Here is a 27,449-nt window from a genome sequence, read left to right on the forward strand (position 1 = left end):
CTCAACTCTACACAGATAACAATAAAATAAATTTCCAACATGACAAACAGGTGCATTACACAAACAGCAGTAGTACCACCACTTCTGATGTTTCACCACATCAATAATCTCACCGATCAAAAAACAAATATGATCCTGTAGAGAAACAATAATTGGTATATTATGATACATGTTTTATCATACTACACATGCTGAAACACAGTTCAGGCGGGTGAGAACATAAACATAAATACTAACATTTCTTGATGCAGAAGAATATATTTTAGCACAAAGAATGTTAGCAAGCATCTCTTTAATGCTATGCAGTTGTATTGGAACACCAGATATGACTTGGTTGTCATAACTTCTAAGCTGTCCACACTAAGAGAAGTCTTCAAGTATTAGGCTAAAGGCCGAATCAGAACTAACATCCTTAAAATTTGGAAGCAAAACATGAATTACAAAACGCAGCCAACTTTGTAAAGTATGAGGCAAAATCACGTTGGCATGTAAAGAATACCATTCAAAACAATAGCCAAAGAATTAGAAACTAGGATCAACAAACTATATCTAAAAATGATTTCTCCAATTCATTAATATTAATATCTAACATAAAGAAAGAGTACTAACCTTGATGCATTGATCAGGCTGAAGTTTGTTGAAAAAACGTGCATCACTAATGACATTGACGATTTTAAAGGTACCGCAATAACCAGGACTGTTAATCCGCTTTGCTTGAACTTTGAAAACAATCTCTTTCCCAATGAGTTGATGAAAAAATTGTGGACAGTATCGGTGCTCAATTTTCTGTCATAGATATTGAAAAGTGATCACTAATTAATGGACGAAATTGAAGAATAAGAAATAGTTATTGATACAGTATACATAAATAAAACTTAAGAACATTAACCATACCTCAATTTCATCTTCTAACAACAAAAACACATCATAACAGGTTCTCCCTAATAGCTTAGTGGCTGCACTGTCTAACAAGACAAACATTCCACAAGAAGTTCTATCTTCAACAAGTATCTTAATCCTGTAACTATAACCAAGAAAATAAACATCAGATTAATCTATTTGTGAGTCTCACAAGAAGCTGATATGTGAAGCTTACTTATATTATTGAATCAGAACAGATGAAAGAAATTTTCTAAATCATAACCTGGATTCACCTGGTCATAAAATGCTGGACCTCTCTCCCGCACAGCTGACAATGAAACACATTATCATCACCTACAATTGGATGACCACAAACACAAGAAAAGACCCACCACTCTGGATCTTCAACAATCTCTTTAATTTTTCCAACCACAAAGAATTGTCCATCCTATTAAAACAAAAAATTTATGAATTGAATGGACAAAGCATGTCTACAATATCGAAAAATCAATTAACATGAGTACTTCTTACATAGCACTAAAACATGTTAAAAACCTAATAGTACACACCTTATTGTTTCCCTTACGATTAGCAATAGTCCGTATTAGCTTCTAGTCAAAAGATTCATCATCGATTACACATACTAAATCCCCAATCTCATTACTACACAGTCTACTGAAATGGTGGCTTGCGATACGGTATCTATGAAAAAAAAAATTAATATTAGAGTAAAAGAATTTCAGGAAAACAGCTAGAGAGAGAGAGAGAGAGAGAGAGAGAGAGGGGAATAGAGTGAGGGAGTGAGCAATAGAGAGAGAGAGAGAGTTAGCAATTGAGCAATAGAGAGAGAGAGTGAGCAAGTGATGGATGGAGAGAAAGGCAGAAATTTTCAGTTCAGTGGGACAAAATTTGAGGAGAATTGAATCGAACTAACTCATTCAGAAAATTCACAGTTTCCTGCATACCAGGGTTGATTGAAATCCGAGAAACATTGATCACATTTTGGAGACTAACTTTATCTACAAATCACAAAACACAATAAGAAGAAAGTAATTCATAAAGAAACAATTCATTAGTAAACAAAAATATATAAACAAATCAAACTCAGACATGTGTGCAACATGGACAACTTTTCACCTCCATTGACTTTGATCTTGAAAGATTGCAAAATAAGAACTGGTGGTCTTTGATACTTTTTCAAACTATTGATGTCTATAAGAGCAGAATAGTCACCAACAAGATTGCAGGGGATTTTCTTCCTTGGTAATCATTATAATAAATGAGCAACAACAATAGAATAATTCAACAGTAATAAAAAAATTGAAAAACAGGCATAACATCATTTAAAAATAGAATGAAAAACAGAAAGGCAAGGGATACCCATCAGCAAGAACTTCAAGGACAATAACTTTCAATACCTTTCCATTACACTCAACATCCGTTTTCCTTTTCAATCCGCACAGGACCCCAACAAAATCTGTTTAGTCATATTATAGCAGAAAAGATTAAACCGTCGGATACAATACCACAAGACATCTGATTGAGCTGTTATTAATCTCATTTTAAAACACCTTTATTCCGGGTCAATTTTGAAAAGGGGAAACTTACCTATTAAGTACTCATAATCAGTGCGCTTTTGAAGAATCTCGTCCATAGAGGTTAAACTTAAACCCTAATAATTAATTAATTATTGCATGGGTTTATTTGAAACTGGTAAAATAAACGCATATTTTTTTTGTAATTAAAAAGGGATTTGATTAAATACATAAAAAAAACTAAAGAGATATATATTTTTTAATAACAATTAAATTTAACCTTAGCTTGAATACATTTAAAAATGGTAATGAGAACCATTTTATTAACCAGTATCTATATTTTTTTTCACAATTATCATTTCTTTTTTAATACTGATTAATAATTGATTAATTATTGCACTAGTTTATTTGAAACTGGTAAAATAAATACATATCTTTTTTGTTGTAATTAAAAAAGGAATTTGATTAAATATATAAATATCATAGTTATATTGATAAACTCATAATTCATGAGTTCTTTTGTGCTTAATTTGAGTGATTTATATAATCCTTCACCTGCTTATTCACATTAATTTCATGGTTTTACTTTCCCTTCCTTATTATGTCATATTGTGAAAAATATATTTCCTAACCTTTAAAAATTAATTATTTTAATTACCTTTATTTCCATTCGATGCCGTGATTAGTGTGTTGAGTAGTTTCAGATTTTCTAAGGCAGAATGACTTAAAGGATGGAAAAGGAAACATACGAAATAGGAAGGAGAAAGCAAAACGGAGCTTTAAGGAAACTGGTATCCACGCGATCGCATGGATGACGCGATCGCGTGCCAAGCACGAATCAGCAGCGACGCGGCCGCATGACTGATTCGACCGCGCGACTTAAGCAGAACGCACATGACGCGGTCGCATGACTGACGCGACCGCGTGGCAAGGAAAAACTCCAAATGACGCGACCGCGTGACCCACGCGGACGCGTGACAGAGGCCACGTATCAGAATTTACAGAATATACCCCCAGCGAATTCTGAAGCCCTTTTTGGCCCAGATCCAAGTACAGACAGCATAGACCATTTAGATATATCAAAAGTTTTTGCTTAGCGGAAGTCTTTTTGAAATCATTGTTTCACAAACTTATTTCTTCTTTTCAAATCCTCAAACTTTTTCTTTTTCAAAAGTTCAAAACTTCAAATATCCTCAAACTTTTCTTCCCCCTTTTGACATTATCAAAAAGAAAGGAGTTTGAAATGTGTCATAGAAGCATGCATAAAACAATGATTTTTTTTTTTTTAAGTTCAATATCTCTATTAATCTCAAGGATGAGATATTCCCCCTTTCAAAAAGAATTTGATTTCCTCTTTTTATATATAACAAGCATGCATAATTCCCCCTAAATAAGTGAAATATATTAAAGCATGCACATTAACTTAAAATAGGGGTACCAAACCTATTTTGAGTTATTCACCAAATAAGCATACAAGCATTAATCATTAAACAAAATTATGAAGGAAATATCAATTAAACCATTATAAACTTCAATTTGTTGATCCTCCATTGTTTATAATCTTCAAATTTTTCAATCTACCTCAAGATCAACTCATAAACCTACAAAAAATCATATTCATCTTGTAAATTAAAAGAAGTGGAGTTGTCATTACTAACCTTTTCTTCGCTTGCCATTAAGCAAAGATTTGCAACCTCGTCGTCATCGGAGTCGGTTCCTTCGTAAGTGATTTGGAGTTTATCCCAAATCTCTTTAGCGGTTTCACATGTAGAGATCTTTATATAATCATGCTCGTTAAGTGCACAATGAATGAAGTTGATGGCTTTATCATTCATTGCCACTTTCTTCCAATCATCGTCACTATATTCATTTTCTCCTTTCGGTACTTGTGCTCAAAGGTTGAAGAGATGAGTTTGGAGAGATGCAAACGCTATTTAGAGTGGTTCGGCACAATGCTTGTCCTACGTCCACTTTCTTTCTCAATCGCAATTGAGAAGTTCCACTATTGCCAAGCTTCAAGGTGCTCGCGCAAAACCTTTTACAATCCGAGTCTTTAGTTTCTAACACCTCACGGTATATGATCACCACTCGTATACTAACCCACTCCACTTAGAGATACCTCCTCTAAGATTTGCCTTGAGTACTTAGTATACTTCTTTGGTATCCTCACCGACTATAGTGTTTATAACTCTTGACTCAACCTTGGAGATCACACTCCAATTTACAAAGTGTACAAGAAAACAATTCTCAAAGAATTGTTGAGACGAAATGAGTACTCTCTAGAAGAGTGTATGATTACAAGTTTAGCACTATTGAACCAATTGATATTGCTCTCTCAAATTGTGTATTATAACACCTTAAAAAATGTGTAAAATGAAGGAATATGAACAAGATAGTTTGCAAAAATTCAAGTATTTGAAATAAGGCTTCAATCCATCTATTTATAGACTTCCCAAACCTTAGAAACGTTTGGGAGTTAATGGGATGGAGCCGTTTTGTTAAAACTAGCCGTTTTTTATGTTTTTGAATCATTTGCATCGATGCATCACACTTTGCATCGATGCAAATGTGTCTTTGAAGCTGAAATTTGAATTTTTAGCTAGGTTGCATCGATGCAAACATCTTTGCATCGATGCAACAAGTCGTCGCATGCTTTGCATCGATGCATGATGAGTGTGCATCGATGCAAACCTTAAAGAATGGCTTAAAATCACTTCAAAATGCTTATGATTGATCTCAAACTTGTTGGAGTCAATTCCTATGCTTTTGTACCTTTGAAAACAAGTTTTTAAACCATTTGGCTAGCATCGAATTGCAAGATGTGCATCAAAACATTTTGTGAGTGTGTGTTGAGAGATTTAGCAATTGGTTCTTAACAAGAAGTTACCTAAGTCCTAAGATACTATACTTGTCTTCAAATGTTGTGGACTTGAGTTTCTTGTTGTTGTTGTGTTGCTTTCAACTCTTCATTCCTCAACGTTGAATGTTGGTAGATCTTTCAATATGCTTGTTCATTCAAGTTGTTTGTTGGTTTGTCTTTCATGTCGTTTGTTGGTTTGTCATTCATCAAAACCTACGAATACAAACTTCGCATACAAGCAACATGATTTACAACCAGAGGTTATAAAGTGTGGGAATGCATCCATTCAAAGGGAGCTCGCATGTTTTACTTTTCAATGATTTAGATTTAGTTGAGAGGGAGATCTTCTCTCTCTCTCTTAGGATTTAGGATTTCTTCTTGTTTTAAGAGTGACTCTCAATCCAGGTTTTATATTTCTTTGTTTTAAACTTCTCTTTCACTTTACTTATTTATTCCAGTATCTGAGTTGGTTATTTACCTTTATAATTGAATTTATGAATTTCTCCCATGTTACAGACTGTTATTTGAATTAATGATAATTGAGGTATTTTCAGTTTATGATTGTTCTCTTTGATTTAAGTTACCATTGTTTCTCATCTAAGGATACTTTTATTATTCTATTAATTTTACTTTTTTCCCTTTTGGTTCTGGTTAAGAATTCAGTAACTCAACAGTTATTAAACTCAACATAATTGATAATCGTTATCTTGCTAATTGAGCTGAACTTAAGTAATCCCAACCTTTTCTTAGGAAATAAATAGGATTCAAAGGTCAATTTAATTAGTCCCTTGACTCTCTTTTGCTTAGTAAAGGTTGACCAGGTGGAGTTTAGATTCAACTTTCATTATAGTTGAGAGAGATAACTACGTTGGACCTCCAACTTCTCTTACCTTGCCAAAAGTCTGTTTTACAGTATTTATTTATTTTAATTGCCATTTACTTTACCTGTCATTTAAATTACTTGCCTCTCATCTTCTAAACCCCGATTACAACCTTTATAGCCAATAATAAGAACATACTTCCTCGCAGTTCCTTGAGAAGACGACCCGAGGTTTAAATACTCGGTTATCAATTTTAAAAGGGGTTTGTTACTTGTGACAACCAAAACGTTTGTACGAAGGGATTTTTGTCGGTTTAGAGACTATATCTACAACGCGAATGTTTTTTTATGACATTCTTTACTCGAGGAATGTGCATCAAGGTCAGACCAATCAAGGATGGATGGAACCAAGAGGATCTAATCAACCCTTTTTGCAGCAACACCCTCCGAGATATCCTGGACAAAGACCATTCTACAGTGCATACCCAACTGAAAGACATGGTGGACAACCTTGTAACTACCAACAATCCCCACCCCGTGCATATAAACCATCCTTTCAACATAACCTCGAACCACCACACTCACAAGCTTCTCTTCACCATTCGCCACCATATGATCCTTCCTTACCCCAATACCAATCAAATCGCTCCCTATCACCACCACTTTCCTTTGTATCATGTCCAAGTCCAGCAACCCAAGAAGCAGAGGATCGCCTAAGGGAAACAGTAATTAAATTTTAAACAACCATTTAACAACTGGAGCAAGCGATGATTCAATGGGCTTCTAGGTGTTTAAATACACAAGGATCAGCCACAGCTCCATGTGGACAGCCCAATGAAGAGCAGAGCATGAAGGAATTGCCAGAAACTCCAGTGGACAAGACAGAGCATGAATTTCTCTCAACCTCCAATCTATGACTCAAGTGATGAGGAAGACATAGAAGACTTTGACCAGGACACAGATACAATTGAAGATCTTTGCAAAGAAGTGGAGGAATTCACAGAAGAGCACAAGGAAACGGAACTTGTAGAACCACCAAAAACACCTATCCCAAGGCCATTACCACCTAATACAAGCTTCAAGTGGGTACAATCCTTAACTTATAATTTTACTTATTCACTTGAATATGGTTTGCTTGAAATAGATGGCCAGTTTAGAGCTCTCTGCGACTTTAAGAGTAAAAGGGAAATGGCTCGTACTCAGAGCTGGTGCACAAGGCTCAATAAGGTTCCACGCTTCACTTCGAAGTACACGGATTGGTATCATGCTCAATTACATGGATCACGGAAAACGTTTGGTCACCAAGGTGAGATTCTACTTTTTAACCCGCCCGAATGGAAACATGCAGATCAAGACGGAGGCGGATTTAAAAGCAAGGCTTGGAATCCTGGACTCTATCTTGACATTCGTAGTCCCGGGAGCCTGAAAATCTGTTTGGAGCTGCTCAGAAGCTTTGCATGCTTAGTTTGGGACTCCGGAGGCTATTGGCATTCCAAGCACTGGTGGAGATTTTTAGACGAATTTAAACATAAACCACCATAACAGGATACTCCTCCAATGTCCAACTTAAGGACTTTAACTAAAAGTGCTAGGTGGGAGACAACCCACCATGGTATGGTCGCTTCTTTTTCAATTTATTTCTTGTTAATTGCTTTCATTTTTTTCCTTTTTCGTTTTAATTTATTAAACCTGGAATCATGCATAGCATTCATGTTAATCATTGCATTCTGCATTTTTCATGCATATATATAATTAAAAAAAAGGGTGCACGACGCGATCGCATGCCCCATGCGATCGCGTCATATTGCGAAAAAATACCACCCGCGCGATCGCATGACCTACGCGGCCGCGTGATATATATATCGGCGTAAGAATCCAACGAACAGAAAGTTAGGCTGGAATCGTGCGGCCCTTGTGCGTTTTGCACAAATTGGCCCACGCGATCGCATGCCCCATGTGATTGCGTCACTGGCACAATACCAATCCCACGCGACCGCGTGAGCGACGCGATCGCGTCGCATGGATTACACATCACCTAAAAGGAGACAGAGAGTTGCTCTAAAACGGCGTTGGAGTCGTGCGTTTAGCACGAATTCCAGCGATGCGATCGCGTCACCCCTCTTTCCCCCCTCTCATGCGATCACGCCGCCCACGTGATCGCGTCACTCCCATTTTCGCCCCAACCACGTGACCGCGTGCTCCACGCGGCTGCGTGGATTCGAAAATATAACCCCCCAGCCCGCGAACCCTATCAGTCGCGCAGCCCCCCACTTAGGCTGTGGTTAGTGGATCTAGGTCTGTTTACTTGCACTGTTCCTGTTTATGTTTTATCCTAACTGCAATTCTGCTGTTCCTGTGACCTCATTCATATGCTGTGCTTTCTTGCCATTGCTGTTTGTTACTCTAAATTTTCCTGTTTCTATTCATTACTGATAACTGCAGCAAGTTTTTAATTCATATGAACTGCTATGTTTGCTGTTTATTTTCTGGGACAATCTAATTTTAGCCGAAATGCTGCCCAAATTTTCTGTAAATTGTTTTCATTCATGTTCTGGTTTGGCATTTCTGAACTCTGTTTTGCTCTGCTTTACACAAACCATTTCATGAATGCTATGGCAGACTTTCTTATCCTCTTTATTTTCCTGGTTCATAAACTGCATTTGTGATTCCCTGATTCCAATTTTTGCTTTCTTTATTTCTATTCGAATCAGCATCACCCTGTTTTCCTTGTTCGATTATGAGTACTTCTAGTCTTACCTGTGAATCCTTGTTATATAGAATTTTTCTATGCCACTTACTTTAACCCGCACTTTACTAACTCACTAATTTTAATTTACTAATTTCTTTTTCAGATTCTAACCATACTTACCCTTTTGTTCTCTTTTCTGATTATTTTCACTTTCCTCTAACTTTCTAACCATGGCATATTGTTTATTTTTCCATTTAACATAAATTCAATCACATTTCATTTACTCATTTTCCTTATTTTACTTCTCCTTTGCCGCTTTGAGTTTCCTTTGTTTAATTGCCTATTTGCTTTACTATTTTTATCCATATCCTGGTTTTCTATTTTTCAGGATGTCTGCCTCACAAAGGAAAGGAAAAGGCAAGGCTACTGGCAAGCGCAAGAGAGGAGATTCCTCCCAGTCCATCATTGCTCTAATGCATGATTCTTCATGGCGGGAGAAGAACTTCACACAGCAGGAAAAAGCTGACCAGCTGCTCCCTGCGAATGATCCCATAAAATTTGCAAACCGGTACTGTGAGCTAAAGTACCCGGCTTTTGCAAACTCCAGAAATCTATACCTGGAACGAAGTCTGAAGATTCCAGAAGCCCTTCAGCAGTACACCACTGAACAAATCAAGCAACGGGGCTGGTTCTTTCTGGAGAGAACACTGACAGAGGTTAATTCCTCTTGGGTCCAGGAATTCTACTGCAACTACTACCTCACCACCCTAGATGCAGTGAACCTGAGAGGAAAACAAATTCTGGTCACTGAGGAGGCCTTAGAGGACATTCTCCGGCTCCCAGCCAAGTCCGATCAGCCTGATGGTTATTCAAAGGCTGAGGAGGACATGCGCCAGATGCAGTTTGATTGGGATGCCGTGAAGGCACGGATAGCTCTCGACCCGACAGTTCCTTGGGAGATGGGTCAGGACACTACCATGCCCAGAAGGATCAAGAGAGCATACTTGAACGATGAGGCTCGGTTATGGCATCAGATCTTGAGTAATTATGTGATGCCGAGTACTCACGAGACGGAGATCCCAGCTGCTATGATCACCCTCCTTTGGTGTGTGCTAGAGGGTAATGACCTTTATCTGCCACGTTTCATTCGGCACTATATGGCCAGGGTCCACGTCTGAGGCACCCTCCCTTTTTCATATCTGGTTACACAGCTTGGCCGTCGAGCTGACGTGCCATGGGAGGATGCCGATGAGAGACCACCAGCGGCAGATTGCAGGAAGATCATTCCGCACAGCCGGAACTTCTTAGCCTTGGGCCACAGACCACCACCATTCACTGCTACTGATGAGTCAGCCCCACCATCTGCTGGACCCTCTTCCTCCACTGCTGCACCACCTACCACTGCACCTCCACCTGCCACAGAGCCCGTCTATCATCTGGTGCACCGCTTGTTTCGACGACTTGACCAGATGGAGCGTCGCAACAAGTGGCGCTATGAGCACCTAAAGCTGATGATACGATCTGGTGACATTCCCTCTGAGCCCGACACACCATCCGAGGCTTCTGAGGAGGAGGCGGATGCGCCCGAGGCAGAGACCCATCCCCAGGAGGCAGCACCAGCCGCACCACAGGCAGGGGTCCCACATCAGATTGAGGCTGCGGATCTTGAGATCCCGATCCAGTCAGCACCTCCTCCACAGCAGCCAGACCCTCAGCCCACCACCACCACCGAGACTCCAGCTACCATCCCTCCCAGTGATGACACTCCTTCACACCCGGCTTGATTGAGCATCGAGGACGATGCTTCCTTTTAAGTGTGGGGAGGTCGACATCTCTAGCGTTTATTTTGGTGAACCACTACATACTTTTTCTTTTATTTTGGATATTTTTCTGTATTTTTCTTTTTACTGTTATTTTCTGAGTACTTATACATTGCTTTTATGTATTTTTACTCTATTTTCTGCATTTTGCATCTTTAGTTCATATTTTAGCCATTTAGTTTATTTTAGTTATTTAGTTTAGTTTGCAATTCTGATTTATTAGTGGATTAATTAGTATAGTTTACCCTTTTTAGCATAAGATAGTATATTTTAAATTGAAAAATATAAAAAGGAAGTAAGCTAGGAAATTGAACATATCAGATTTAAATCCACAAACCTTATATATAGCATTACATGATGTAGTTAAGCTGACAACATTTCATCAAGGAGGAACATTAAAACTTTAAAAGCTACCCTAAATATTTTTTTATGAGAATAATGGGAATTTTTAACTAAACCTACATACAATATATAAATGATATATGATGCTTGAGTTAGAGAACACACAGCTTGTGAGTCTTGAGCTTAATTGTATGGTTGCATTCAAACCATAATTTTATTTCTGTGTGTTTCATTTCTTTTTATTCTGATGTTCTTTACTTTGCTTTAATCTATATGTCCAATTATAGAATATAGAATAGATACATACCAGGAGAATGATTGAGGCCATCATTTGATTTCAACTCACTTACCCCAAATTAGCCTACCTTTTACATCACCCTTGTTAGCCCCCTTGAGCCTTTTAAAACCCCTTTATTCTATTTATCCAAATTACTAGCCTTAAGCAGAAAAACAAAAGAAAATCCCAAGTGAATCCTTGGTTAGCTTAAGATAGAAAATCAAGAATAGAGTTAAATGCGGGAAACCTTTCGGGAACATGGATGATAGAAACAAAAGGTAGAGAAGTTAAAAGGAATAAAATAAAATTTGGGAAGCATGCTCATGAGAAAAATATAAGTGATTCAATTACCATGTGCATAAAAAAAATATATTTTATTTTTCAGCATCTAAATAAAAGGGGATACAAAAGAAATTCCCCAATGTAAAATAAAAACAATGCACATGGGATAAAAATAAAAAGTGAAACATGAGCATGTAACAATAAGTGGGATAATATGGAAAAATAGGTAAAAAGATTTTATTTTACTAAATATGTATGTTAGGTGAGATCTTAGTCTAATTAAGGATTCACTTATTAGCTCACTTGACCCTATACATAAATCCTTACCTTTACCTTGACCCCATTACAACCTCAATTAAAGACCTCATGACTTTTTGGTATGACTATATTCTATAATTGTTGATTGGTTAGATGAAGAACAAAGCTATAGAAAGTAAGAATAAAAAGAAAAATAGAGTGAATAAACCCAATAAACACTGAGTGACTAGAGAGTAAACACAAAATCCAGTGAGGGTTCTATAACTCATCAACATATATCTGTGCTTATATTTACTAATTGTTTTGCAAGTTTGTACAATGTTTTCCTTCCCATCTCGTTTGCTAAAATGCTTTATTATTTAAGGGTTGGCTATATATATATATACATGACTCCTTGAGAATGTGAATTAACTTGACTACATGTAAGCTCTATATATAAGCGAATAAATTAGAATTGCATGATGCATCATCCATTTAGGTAGTTGCATTTAAATTAGGTTGCATTGCATAACATTCCTTCACTTTAACCTTAATTATTTACCTTGGATTTAGCATGAGGACATGCTAGTGTTTAAGTGTGGGGAGGTTGATAAACCCATAATTCATGAGTTCTTTTGTGCTTAATTTGAGTGATTTATACAATCCTTCACCTACTTATTCACATTAATTGCATGGTTTTACTTTCCCTTCCTTATTATGTCATATTGTGAAAAACATGTTTCCTAACCTTTAAAAATTAATTATTTTAATTACCTTTATTTCCATTCGATGCCGTGATTAGTGTGTTGAGTAGTTTCAGATTTTCTAAGGCAGAATGACTTAAAGGATGGAAAAGGAAACATACAAAATAGGAAGGAGAAAGCAAAACGGAGCTTTAAGGAAACTGGTATCCACGCGATCGCATGGATGACGCGATCGCGTGCCAAGCACGAATCAGCAGCGACGCGGCCGCATGACTGACGCGACCGCGCGACTTAAGCAGAACGCACATGATGCGGTCGCATGACTGACGCGACCGCGTGGCAAGAAAAAGCTCCAAATGACGCGACCACGTGACCCATGCGGACGCATGACAGAGGCCACGTATCAGAATTTACAGAATACGCCCCCAGCGAATTCTGAATCCCTTTTTGGCCCAGATCCAAGTATAGACAGCATAGACCAGAGGTTATAAAGTGTGGGAATGCATCCATTCAAAGGGAGCTCGCATATTTTACTTTTCAATGATTTAGATTTAGTTGAGAGGGAGATCTTCTCTCTCTCTCTCTTAGGATTTAGGATTTCTTCTTGTTTTAAGAGTGACTCTCAATCCAGGTTTTATATTTCTTTGTTTTAAACTTCCCTTTCACTTTATTTATTTATTCCAGTATCTGAGTTGGTTATTTACCTTTATAATTGAATTTATGAATTTCTCCCATATTACAGACTGTTATTTGAATTAATGATAATTGAGGTATTTTCAGTTTATGATTGTTCTCTTTGATTTAAGTTACCATTGTTTCCCATCTAAGGATACTTTTATTATTCTATCAATTTTACTTTTTTCCCTTTTGGTTCTGGTTAAGAATTCAGTAACTCAACAGTTATTAAACTCAACATAATTGATAATCGTTATCTTGCTAATTGAGCTGAACTTAAGTAATCCCAACCTTTTCTTAGGAAATAAATAGGATTCAAAGGTCAATTTAATTAGTCCCTTGACTCTCCTTTGCTTAGTAAAGGTTGACCAGGTGGAGTTTAGATTCAACTTTCATTATAGTTGAGAGAGATAACTACGTTGGACCTCCAACTTCTCTTACCTTGCCAAAAGTCTGTTTTACAGTATTTATTTATTTAGGAACTCAACAGACTCAGGAATGTCGGGATTAATGAATAACCTAGAGACATTTATCACATTCTGTAGAATTACTCCACCTGCATGCAAGAATCCTACTCTATTAGCCTCAAACCATATTTAAATTAAAAGGTCAAAAATCAGAAAAGTAAATATTAGAGTAAAAATTCCCTGAATATGCCTGAAACTAACCTTCAATTGCTTTGATTTTAAAAGACTCGAGGACAATCAGCGGAGATCTTGGATATTTTTGTAAGTTATCATATTCCAACAGATCACAAGCATTTCCAAACACATTGCATTGGACCTTTTTCCTGGAGAAATAAGTTTCAAAAGATCAAAAGGATCTAACTATATATATATTGTTATAAACATAAACGCTGGAACAAAAAAAATTGAATGAATAGAAGATAACTACTGATATGGGAGAAAGTCAGAGACATATTACCCATGAGTAAAAACTTCTAGTACAACTGCTTTGATTAGCTTCCCATATGATACTACATCTCTTTCTTTTCGAACACCAGTAATGATCCCAACAAAGTCTAATAATTAGATTGAAACATATACAAATTTGAATCAGAAACCACACTTGTTAAAACATAATATTATGATCTTAAAAGGGTAGAGCAAGAAACTTGTACAAACCAATGATGAAATTGTGGTCCTTTGTCGTTTGATCAATTTCATCTATTGATGTAAAACACAAACTGGAATGAGGTATCCTTGGAGATACCACAGAAACAACAGAGATCTTGTATTGGAACAAAAGTCTGAACCGATGTTTGGTCACTCTGTTCAAACCAGTGTTTGGTACAACTGTAAAATGGCTCATCAAATACAGATCCCCTTCCTTTAGAGACACAGCAAACTTTGATATAAGCTGGTCTCTAATCGTTGCTTGGATCTTGTGTAACTGCAATTGAAAAAAAATGGTTCATATTTTGAATTTATTAACAAATTTAGGTATCCAAACAGCATAAAAACAACTGATTAAAAAATTAAAACAACAAAAACACATCACTTTGCAACCAAGAATAAAAATTCCCTTCTGCATACTTAAAAAACAAAAAAAAAAAAGAAAAGTGGCAACAACTTAAGGAAATACTAACATAAAATAAAACTGACCTTCTCATCCATTAAGACCATATGCAACAGATTTTGAGAAGCATCCAAAGCAGGATTCTTGTGGTACTACAACTTCACAACTTTAACATGCATTTTCCATGATTCTCTCCAGGGAGTGATTTTCTCCACCAGATCAACACGGTTATTTATTCCCAACATATATAGGATAAGAACACCAAAAGGAGAAAATATATAGAGAAAATTTCATAACTAAAATGAGAAGATAAACATATGAGTTGGAGTTATAAACTCCCAAAGTTAACAAACACTAAAGCTTACAATGAAAGCTTCACATATGGGACAGAGATAGACTAATAGGCATATATAGATTGATATCCCTATACACATCATTTAGGAAGATATCACAAGTAACCAAATACTCATGGGAAAAGAGCAAAAACAATGTGGGAAGAGGCCTGTTACAAATTACCAAATACCTACCACATATAGTTGATTTGACAATTCACAATAAAGCAAAAACAGAATTTCATCAGTCAAGAATACCTAACACTACAGTTAACTTCAGTCCAATAGCAGAAAGAAAATTATATAAATTATAATCAGCAAAACCCCCAAGAAGAAAATTATTTTCCTGAAACACCAAAAGCACAAACATAGGAGAGAACCATTAATTTAGAAAAACAAGTAACAATCACCATGATTAAATCAGAAACCAAACAACTCAAAATTAAACGATGGATAAAGAAAATAGTAACAATTAACAGAAAAAAAATTGAAACTGGAGAAGGAAACCAGAACGATTGAAAAGGAGGAGAATGGAACCATAGACCACATATACCTCTTGAACCGCGGTGGCGACATCTACTATCCAAAATAGAGAAATGGAGATGGAGAATGATATATGATCCAGAGACAGAGACAGAGGAACCTTGGGGAGAAAGAACAGACGAAACCAACAGAACAACACCTTCGTGGTCGAATCAAATGGAATTGCAGAGATACCCATACCTTCTCTGCATGTGGCCAAAACCCAGGAGAGAAGAAGAAACCTCAGCCGAGGGAGCCGATACGGAAATGGTGCGACGGATGGACTGAGGTTAGGGATGAAGAAGATGGGGTGAGCTCGAAAGGTCTTTTGGGGAGAAAGTGATGAGTTTGGCAAAACAAAATTAGTTAAACTCACATTATCTGACTTTAATTAGGGTTATGGTTAAATTGAGAGGATTATATTAATAAAAACAAAATTCTGCAACCAAGTATGTTAAGAGGTGCCAAGAAAAAATTGACATATGACATTATAAAAAACTTATTACTAATAATATATTTATTACTTAAATATATATGTTAGAAATAGCAAAAATAAAATAAAATTATATGCATAGAGTATAATTTAGATTTTCATGAAATTTTTGTATGACAAATTAAAATCAAATTTGCACTGGTATCATGTGACTATTCTTTGTATAAAAAGATAAATAATTATTTTTCATTAATAAAATTGTGCCTTCTCTGCATGTGGCCAAAACCCAGGAGAGAAGAAGAAACCTCAGTCGAGGGAGCCGATAAGGAAATGGTGCGACGGATGGACTGAGGTTAGGGATGAAGAAGATGGGGTGAGCTCGAAAGGTCTTTTGGGGAGAAAGTGATGAGTTTGGCAAAACAAAATTAGTTAAACTCACATTATCTGACTTTAATTAGGGTTATGGTTAAATTGAGAGGATTATATTAATAAAAACAAAATTCTGCAACCAAGTATGTTAAGAGGTGCCAAGAAAAAATTGACATATGACATTATAAAAAACTTATTACTAATAATATATTTATTACTTAAATATATATGTTAGAAATAGCAAAAATAAAATAAAATTATATGCATAGAGTATAATTTAGATTTTCATGAAATTTTTGTATGACAAATTAAAATCAAATTTGCACTGGTATCATGTGACTATTTTTTGTATAAAAAGATAAATAATTATCTTTTATTAATAAAATTATGATATTTTATTTTTATTGATATATTAACAATATAGTTTCTTTCAATTTATTTGGAAAAAATAATATTAGATTTAAAAAAATAAATAATCAAGTTTTTTAATAAATTTTAATACCATCAAAACCATATAATAAATTAAGAAGAGGAAGAGGGTATCTTTTAAATGAGCACAACAATTATCTGCTTATAGAATATCTTATATTTATATAGACCATTTGATTATATTATATAGAAATCAAAGGTTAATATAAAAGAAGAACATTGATAGACTCTAATAAATGTATAACATTTTAGTGCATAATTAAGTACTTTAAATCTCAATAGCCTAATACAAAATATTTCCTAATACAAAGAATTTGTATCAAATTTAAGAGTGAAATAATATTAAACTCGTGCAAAATTATTCTGCACTAAAATAAAATATTTAAAATATCAAACATCAAATTAGAATTTGACCTAAATATTAGAACCAAAATAATAATAAAAAATAGAAGACAGAAGGCACCAAGAAATTTTTTTTCTAACAAAAGATATAATCTACATTAAAATCAAATTTACATTGATATGATTTGACTTTTCTTTCTAAGAAAAGATAAATAATTATTTTTATTAATAAAATGGTTATATTTTATTCTTATTAATATATTAAGAATATACTTTCTTTATCTTTTTTGGAAAAAACAATATCAAATTAAAAAAAGTAAATAAGTAAGTTTTTTAATAAAATTGAATATTTTCAAAAGCATGTAATGAAATAACTTTTTCATATCAAACAAAATAACTGTATTTAAAAAATGGCTTTTTAAACTAAAAAAAAAAGAATCAAAATAAAATATGAAAATATGAATCGTCAAATTTATCCACTAAATAAGAGGGTATCTTTTAAATGAGGACAACAATTATCTGTTTATACAATATCCCATATTTATATAGATCATTTGATTACATTATATAAAAATCAAATGTTAATATAAAAAAAATATTGATAGACTCTAATAAATGCATAACATTTTAGTGCATAATTAAGTACTTTAAATCTCAATAGTCTAATACAAAATATTTTCTGATACAAAAAATTTGTATCCCATATTTATATAGACCATTTGATTACATTATATAGAAATCAAAGGTTAATATAAAAGAAGAACATTGATGAACTCTAATAAATGCATAACATTTTACTGCATAATTAAGTATTTTAAATCTCAATAGTCTAATACAAAATATTTTCTAATACATAGAATTTGTACCAAATTTAAGAGTAAAATAATATTAAACTCGTGTAAAATTATTCTGCACTAAAATAAAATATTTAAAATATCATACATGAAATTAGAATTTGACCTAAATATTAAAACCAAAATAATAATAAAAAAATAGAAGACAGAAGGCACCAAAAAATTTACTTTTCTAACAAAAGATATAATTTAGATTATAATCAAAATTTTTTCGACAGAGTAAAATCAAATTTGTATTGATATTATTTGACTTTTTTTCTAACAAAAGATAAATAATTATTTTTTATTAATAAACTGGTCATATTTTATTCTTATTAATATATTAAGGATATACTTTCTTTATCTTTTTTTGGAAAAAACAATATCAAGTTAAAAAAAGTAAATAACTAAGTTTTTTAATAAAATTGAATATTTTCAAAACCACATAATGAAATAACTTTTTCATATCAAACAAAATAGCTGTATTTAAAAAATGGCTTTTTAAACTAAAAAAAAAAAGAATCAAAATAAAATATGAAAATATGAATCGTCAAATTTATCAATTAAAGAAGAGGGTATCTTTTAAATGAGCACAATAATTATCTAATTATACAATATTCCATATTTATATAGACCATTTGATTACATTATATATAAATCAAAGGTTAATATAAAAAAAGAATATTGATGGACTCTAATAAATGCATAACATTTTAGTGCTTAATTAAGTATTTTAAATCTCAATAGTCTAATACAAAATATTTCCTAATACATAGAATTTGTACCAAATTTAAGAGTGAAATAATATTAAACTCGTGTAAAATTATTCTGCGCTAAAATAATATATTTAAAATATCAGACATCAAATTAGCATTTGACCTAAATATTAAAACCAAAATAATAATAAAAAATAGAAGACAGAAGGCACTAAGAAATTTTTTTTTCTAACAAAAGATATAATCTAGATTATAATCAAAATTTTTTTGACAGAGTAAAATCAAATTTGCATTGATATCATCTGACTTTTTTTTCTAACAAAAGATAAATAATTATTTTTTATTAATAAACTGATCATATTTTATTCTCATTAATATATTAAGGATATATTTTTTTTTATCTTTTTTTGGAAAAAATAATATCAAGTTAAAAAGAGTAAATAACTAATATTTTTAATAAGATTGAATATTTTCAAAATCACGTAATAAAATAACTTTTTCATATCAAACAAAATAACTCTATTTAAAAAATGGCTTTTTAAACAAAAAAAAGAATCAAAATAAAATATAAAAATATGAATCATCAAATTTATCCACTAAAGAAGAGGGTATCTTTTAAATGAGCACAACAATTATCTGCTTATACAATATCCCATATTTATATAGACTATTTGATTACATTATATAGAAATCAAAGGTTAATATAAAAAAAGAACCTTGATAGACTCTAATAAATGCATAACATTTTAGTGCATAATTAAGTACTTAAAATCTCAATAGTCTAATACAAAATATTTCCTGATACAAAAAATTTGTATCAAATTTAAGAGTGAAAAAATATTAAACTCGTGCAAAATTATTCTGCACTAAAATAAAATATTTAAAATATTAGACATCAAATTAGAATTTGACCTAAATATTAGAACCAAAATAATAATAAAAAAATAGAAGACAGAAGGCACCAAGAAATTCTTTTTCTAACAAAAGATATAATTTAGATTAAAATCAAATTTTTTTGACAGATTAAAATCAAATTTGCATTGATATCATCTGACTTTTCTTTCTAACAAAAGATAAATAATTATTTTTTATTAATAAAATGGTCATATTTTATTATTAAATTTTTTATCTAAGTATATCAACAAACTAACCCAACAAGTTTAAGCCATTTATTTCAATACTCATGATTAGTCGGGTGAAATTTATTTATTCGGAGTATTCTTTCTTTTTTTTCTTTTAAATACACTATATATTATGCAATTTATTTATTTATATATTTATTGGTAACGTATACTTCATTTTCTCCCCCTATACCGTCTTACATCATCATCGTCATCAATAGATTTCTGTGTTTCAATTTTCGAACTTTCAATCACATCCAGTCTCAGTAGTCAGTGGTTACATAACATGTAAAATTATAAACAAAAAACTGAATTTTCAAGGGAAGATAACGCAAGACCATCATGCCAACTCGGTGTCACAACACCCATTCCTTTCTCAATGAATTTATTAAATTCAGCGCAAACAACTTTACGTCTATGAAATGAAGAGATGAAATATAAAATAATTTTGACTAAAAAAATACAAAAATAAAATTAAACAATATAACAAACAATTCAAATGGATTAGTGAATGAGAATGAAAATGGGAATGCAAAACTCGAATAGGAGAGGATGGATCTATAAATCCACTTTGTTGGAAAAACTCTGCCAACCACATCACCACTAAGAAAGTAGATTAGCTACAAACCCCATACGTAGACAATGATTCACAAAAGCAAAACCATGATCCATAAATATAAGAAAATATAAGTAAAAATTTCATCTTTGTAATCATTGAGAATAACATGTTATTAAAAATAGTATAGTATAGTATAATAATAATTAATTTCAATAAACAAAAAATATTTTTTATATGTATTGATATGTTTTATATTCATTTTAAACTAAGATTATACTTGCCATTTTTAAAATATTATGCATTAAAATGGTGTTAATGTATATATATATACTAATATATTCTATATTTATAAAGCATATGAATACTCTTCTTTCATAACATCCTTTAATTTTCATTTAATAGAAGCTAGTGGTTCATAAAAAATGATGCATCTAGTGCACACGAAATCCTTGAGACAATTTTACACATATTCCAAAGAAGATCTCCCTCTCTAAAGAAGACATACACCAGAACAAAACTATAAATTACACAGATAAGATTGAAAGATATAACAAAAAACTACATTATATCTTATCAAAAACTTCCTTAAATACAACGTTTTCAGTCCTGGCAGCATCAACTAATCCTTCATCACAAAGTAAAATCTTAAGACCATTTCTATTCCTAACTCGGGAAAGAGCTACATAAAGTTGACCGTGAGAAAACACAGGACGACGCAAGAACAAACCAACTATTGATAATGTCTGACCCTGGCTTTTGTTGATTGTCATCGCAAACGACAGAGAAACCGGAAATTGACGGCGTTGGAATTTAAACGGTATAACCGTATCACTGGAATCATATTCATTCTGGTGATAAAAACTTTATCCCCAACATTGCTACCAGAAACAATATCAGCACCGATCACATTTGTCCCTAGATCTCGCACAACAAGTCGAGTCCCATTACACAAACCCCCAGCCGGATCAATATTCCTCAACAAAATAATAGGCACGCCTATTTTCAACTTCAACGAATGATTAGGTAGACCAGAACACCTAATCTGATTCAAGAATTCAATAGTTATCCAATCAACATCAACATCAGAATAGGCATCACTACCACATATCGAATCAGCACTGAGATAATTTTTCTCCTCACCGGGCAACAAGTCAACTATATAATTGTTTATCTCTTCAACATTGTCGACAGTCGGAGCGAGTATTGCCCTATCTTGGAAAAAACTTGGATCACGAAAATTCTGAACCAAATTCGGATAAATTGTATTTACAATATCTTCCACTGGATTTTCCAAGACATGAATGATTAGATCAGAAGGAATATCAACAAAAAGTTTATCATTGACCACTGTTCCACATCGACCTTCACCGATTTGAAGTATCCAATCTGAAAACGACCTTAACTCCTGAGCAGTTGATTGTTCCGATCCGATTGCTAACCTCATATTTTTTGTCAGTCGCAAAACTTCGCAATATTTTCAAATGGCAGAAGAATTTATGGAAGCCATCACAATCTCAGCACGCGAACCTTTTGAAATAACTGGCAAGACCTGCCTGAAATCACCACCCAGAATGACCACCTTCTCACCAAAAGGTAAATCTTTATTCCTATCAGAGACCAAAACCATTATATCACGCAACGTCCTATCGAGAGCTTCAAATGCTAATTTGTTAGTCATCGGTGCCTCATCCCAAATAATCAAATCGGCCAATCGAAATACCTCAGCTTTTGGACTATCCTTCTTAATCTGGCAAACAGTGTCTTCAGTCCGCTCAACAGGAATATTGAACATAGAATGCGCCGTCTTACCACCAGGTAACAACAGAGAAGCAATACCACTAGAAGCAACATTTATAACAATCTTTTTCTCATATCGCAATCTAGCTGACAAAACTCTGTATAAAAAGTTTTTCCAGTGCCACCAAACCCGTACACAAAAAAGAATCCATCCCTCTTATTCGAAACACAGTCAATAATTTTATCGTAAACCACCTTCTGTTCTTCATTTAACTTTAAGATATTTGCATCGTGCTCACGAGACAAAGAAACAGTATCATACTGTAACTCACGCAACAGCATCAAATTGCTAAATTGAGAGACTAAAGAGTTATTAGGAACCGGCATGCTAGCATAATTTCTCAATGATTTTCCATTACTCTGCAATAGTTTTTCAATCTCCAACAAACAAAACGTTTGCAACTCGTCCTGACTCATAGTTAGATCTACGTTTAACGATAATTAATAAATATTAGCACCATAATATAACTTCTCTACTGTGTGCATGCGTGTGTGCCTACCTGTCACGTAATAAATTCACGATGAACAAAAATCTTACCAGGATATTGCAGCTCATGTCTTCTGCGGTAAAGAATATCATCAGACAAATAACACCAAGTTTGCTCCCAAACTGACAGAGGTCTTCCCATGGAACCAGATAGCAGCAACATCACAAAAAGCCTCCTAAGCTGTGCAGCTGACGCTAACTCGGCAACTTCCTTAATAGCAGAAACATACTCCTTATCATCTATCAAGAATCCCATGGCAGAACATGCCTCTTGAAATGTATCATAAGTAACACCATTCACGGTTCTTATACTTCGAAAACTGGTACAACCTCTCTGCACATTCAAAAGCATCCGCATGTAGAAAAGTTCACCGGATGAGGGATGAGCAAAACTCAATCTTCCAATTGAGAATCCCCTCTGTCTTGGCTTCCACTCCCTGCTCCTCAAACAATAGACAAATTTGCCTGGATATTCAACATATGTTAGAGACCGCCCCTCCAAAAACCGCCTGTTGGCCATCATCCAACCCGTAAACATCGTCAACAAATCTTTGTTGCGCAAATAAACATGAGTAGTGCTATCAGCATCATCGAATACAACATGTTGCTGGTTCGGCAAGTGAAAAGTCAACCTCTGTACCGACGGCCATCTTTGATGAATATCGAAAGCAAAAATTCTCCACATGGATTCAGACGGTGACAAATAACGACAATCATAATACTGTTTGATCTCATCAACCACCTGAGAAGATTCACCAACATCATATGTTTCTTCAATAGTTGCAGTCACCTGATTCGGACCCTTGTTAACATACTTAAAAAGATACTTAATGACGTTTGACTTATTACAGAACTCGAGATTTATGTGAGCTTGATATTTCATTAACAACAGTGGATTATAGGGCACAACAAATCTGTTGTCGATATCGACATCGTTGATCTTCACTGTGACACCGATATTATGACGTCTATTTATTGGATAGCCATCTTCATCAAAGCTCATTTGGTCAACGAATCTTTTCGGATAAAATTTTGAGCACTTACCATCTTTCATGCAAGGAAAACTCGGTCTAAGTCGACCACAGGGACCATGGATCATGTACTTAGTGACGACATTATAAAGAGATGGAAATTTTTGGGGATTGGGTAGCTCAGCACAGATGAATTCATCAAGAATTTCAACACTTTGTAAGTTGCTTTTCCCGTTAAGCCAGAGTAACATGTGTGCATGCGGTAGACCTCTTTTTTGGAACTCAATAGTATACATACCTAAAAAATAGAAAAAACATCCTAAAGAAGCCATACAAATACATGTCAAAAGACGATAGACAGAAATTGAAATGCTAAGCGAGAAAAGAACATACCTGCATTAAGTGGACCAAAAAACACACCTTCCTTGAGATCGCTAAGAAGGCACTTCAACTTGGCATGAAAGACACGACAAGAGATATCAGGACGATCAGCGATGGGAATTCACTCTCACTCCGTAAACCGCTGAAACTCAGGCCAATTTGGATTACACGTAATAGTGAGGAATAAATCTGGATAGCCAAAATGTTTACAAATCGCCATGGCATCCTGACAACGGTTAAACATATAACGTCTACCACCAGTGAAGGAGGAAGGCAAAATGATTCGTGTCCCAATTGAAGAAGCCTCGTCATCGCCACGATGCATAGCCTCCTCTATTCCTTGAAGGACTTCTCCTCTAATTGTACTTTGCTTCATTCTAATCTCATACAACCTCTGGGACTCAATCATGGTGAAACAATCAACCACAAATTATTGAAACAACCGGCTACACTTGTGAATAATTCCATCTTCGTGCTCCCTAATCTGGAGACAAAAACATATGAATTCCCTGAGGGAAACTCTTGTTCTCCTTCCAGGAACATATCCAAGCTGTTCACCTCGATAACCAATGTTCAACTGATAACCATCCTCGCCATATGAAAACAACAGAGGATACTGTAACGGTCAATACAGAGCATGAGTTTCATATATACGTTGCAACCGACCACCAGTAGATCGAACAATAATGTCACGACCATGGTCCGACGAATCAAAATCTCCAACAATCAAAGCAGCAACTTCATCGCAAGAGGGAGCACTATACATTCTTCGATCAACGTTCCGTTGCGAATACAACTTCAATGAGAAAATCTCATATGGATGATACTGATAGAATTCTCTAACTCTTCGAAATGACTGTGCTATGACATTATGAGTATCGATCATTTGCAACAACTCAGTTATCAATTCTTTATCTATCTCAGATGTTTGCCTAAAACAAATATACATTAACCACAAAAAATATATTTAAAAACCACACAAAATACAATTCTAACATATTTTGATATATAATTATTAGCAAAAAATGACTAATAGCATATTATAACTGGAACAAAACAAAGTATAACTATGAAGTCACAGCTATAAACCTAATTTCCAATACAAATAACAATAAAACATCAGCAAAATACAACAAAAAAGCTAAACAACAAAATTTCAAACACACATATCCAAAGATTTGCTGCCTATGCATTATCTCATGCTGAGTGTCGTATATGTATAACTGCGCAAATTTAGGCTTCTCACCAGCATCTGGGAGCAAACTTCCAATCCGATGATAATTTTGACCACTTATTATAAACTGCGGTGGGCCCCTCCCATCATTCACTGAATCCAATACCTTACCGCCAAGAGACGTGAAGGCAAACATACTGTTATAAGATCGAATATTTTTCTAGAAGTACAAACTCTTGCTATCATGTCCATTGATCAAATTATATAACAGATCTGGGGGCTTTCGAAGATAAGGTAACTGAATTTTTCCCTTTGAGCAACAAACAGTAAAAATTGGACGATTAACTGTAGAGTCTCTTTCAACACGTTCTAATAACCAGAAATACGCGCCACAAATTGAACATTCATAGTTAGGGTCACCAACATCAAGGCAACCTGGTAAACATAAAATCGAGAAAAATATGCACAACAATAAAAGAATTTCATCTGAATTATATGACACGAAATAGATTCAACATAAAATGAATAAACCATTAGCATAAAGATATAATATAGACTAAATACTTGACTCATTTGAATCTTGTGAGAAAAATATATCACAAAACACTATTTCTATTTTACACTAACTGAATAATATCTCATGATATAATCACAATGGGATCTTTTAGCACTAAATAAATAAGGATTCTATTTTACTATTCTTGAATAATATATTATTTAAGAAAGAGAGCGTACCTTGTATCTCACTTTGCAAGAACAGAGGATGATCAATAACAGAACCAACTTGACTGAATGAATTTATGGAAGGATCATATATTTCTGATTGGTCTATATCATCCATTTTGATTTAAAATAAGACAAACTTATGTAAAGATATATTCGACAACCAAATATAAACAAAAATTAATCATGCAATAAGAAATCAATTAATTATCTAATAATGAACATGCAAGCTGAACACTACAAATGTAATAAACTATGAAAATCAATAAAAATTAAACATTCATTTATCAACTAAGTAAATATAAATAAACCTAAATGCATATTCAAGAACAGTTTCATTTTTGTTAACATTAGAATAGACTTTGTTTTATTATTTTAATCACTGATACTAACTACGAACGTTCAAATGAAATAATCTAAATTACTATTAGAATCATTTTGTATTTTTTTTAGACGCTAATGACTCAATTGGTCCTTAGAATTTTGTAAAATTTTAAAACAAGTGCCTATATTTTTGTTTTTAACTTTAATTGAGTCATTGCACAATTTTTTTTCTTAATTGGCTACCAAGGCTTTCTTTTTCTCTTACTTCAATCCATGCATCATATTATTTATTGTAAATAGCTCGTCATACAATTTACCAAATCACTATCGAGAGAGGCATAATTGAAGAAACTGAAAAAAAAAATTTGACAAAGAGAACTAAAACAAAAAATATTTATATGGAACTAATAGAAGATTTGCAAAAATTAAAGGAATCGACATAATAATTAAACTTTTTTTAATGTATAACTACTGATTATGACATAAAACCATAGCTGTAAGAACCGGACCAGACCTGTCGGTTCGGCCGAAAAATCGATGAACCAGTCAAACTGGTAGTCTGGCCGGTTCGGGTTTACCTTTGAACCGAAGAAGGATGTAAACCGATTAAAACCGGCAGGTTCCTCACAAACCGGATGAAACCAACCAAAACTGGCCAGTTCGATGCAGCATTTGAATATTGGATTGAATATTCAAAAATGCTTGCAATGAGTATTGAACCCATGTCTCCTTGCTAGGTAAGCATAAGGAATACCACCAAGCTGTTGTGTTCATTTATCAATCTACGTGCTGATTATTCTATATATTATATACATACACAATTGAATTATTTATATTTATTTAATTTCTCCTTGCTAGGCAAGGATAAGGAATGCCACCAAGCTAGTGTGTTCATTTGGAAATTTATGTGCTAATTATTTTATATATTATATACATACACAACTAAATTATTTTATATTTATTTAATTTAATTTTTGTTTTATACTCATTTTTTTTAACTCTTTAGAATTTATAGAATTATTAAAATAAGTATCACATATTAAAATATTTACATTTACATATTAAAATCTTAGTAAAGATATCTATTTAAAATTTTTTAGAGTATTGAGTTAGTAAGTCTTCGAAGATTTTGCCTTAGGACAAATTAGTAGGGACATCTAAGCATCACCACTAAATTTCACATGATAAATTAATAGAGGGACGTAATGTGTTCATGGTTTACTATCTTGAAGGACCAAATACATATTTAATTTTTTTTTTCAAGGGCTAATTAATCTGAAGTAGAAAATTTTAAGGATGGACCTAATTGTCACTTT

The 27,449-nt window shown here is 33.7% G+C and overlaps 2 protein-coding genes and 2 long non-coding RNA genes across 4 annotated transcripts; 1 reads left to right on the top strand and 3 right to left on the bottom strand.

Moving 5' to 3' along the window:
• LOC110269823 lies at nt 13,578-14,102 on the bottom strand. The gene is made up of 3 exons (XR_002358581.1): nt 14,027-14,102; nt 13,771-13,892; nt 13,578-13,658 (listed from the first exon to the last, which is right to left on the bottom strand). It is a non-coding gene; the product is annotated as an uncharacterized LOC110269823 (long non-coding RNA).
• On the bottom strand, nt 21,043-21,720 carry LOC107633748. The gene has a single exon (XM_016337349.1). The coding sequence runs from the start codon at nt 21,718-21,720 to the stop codon at nt 21,043-21,045; it is 678 nt and encodes a 225-aa protein (XP_016192835.1).
• LOC107633747 lies at nt 21,754-23,563 on the bottom strand. Its single transcript, XM_016337348.1, has 3 exons — nt 22,612-23,563; nt 22,288-22,498; nt 21,754-22,171 (listed from the first exon to the last, which is right to left on the bottom strand). Exons 1-3 carry the CDS (start codon nt 23,561-23,563, stop codon nt 21,754-21,756), a joined length of 1,581 nt encoding a protein of 526 aa, XP_016192834.1.
• On the top strand, nt 26,675-27,083 carry LOC110269824. Its single transcript, XR_002358582.1, has 2 exons — nt 26,675-26,870; nt 26,992-27,083. It is a non-coding gene; the product is annotated as an uncharacterized LOC110269824 (long non-coding RNA).

The sequence above is a fragment of the Arachis ipaensis genome, chromosome B03, assembly GCF_000816755.2.
Source record: "Arachis ipaensis cultivar K30076 chromosome B03, Araip1.1, whole genome shotgun sequence".
Classification (NCBI taxonomy): Eukaryota; Viridiplantae; Streptophyta; class Magnoliopsida; order Fabales; family Fabaceae; genus Arachis; species Arachis ipaensis.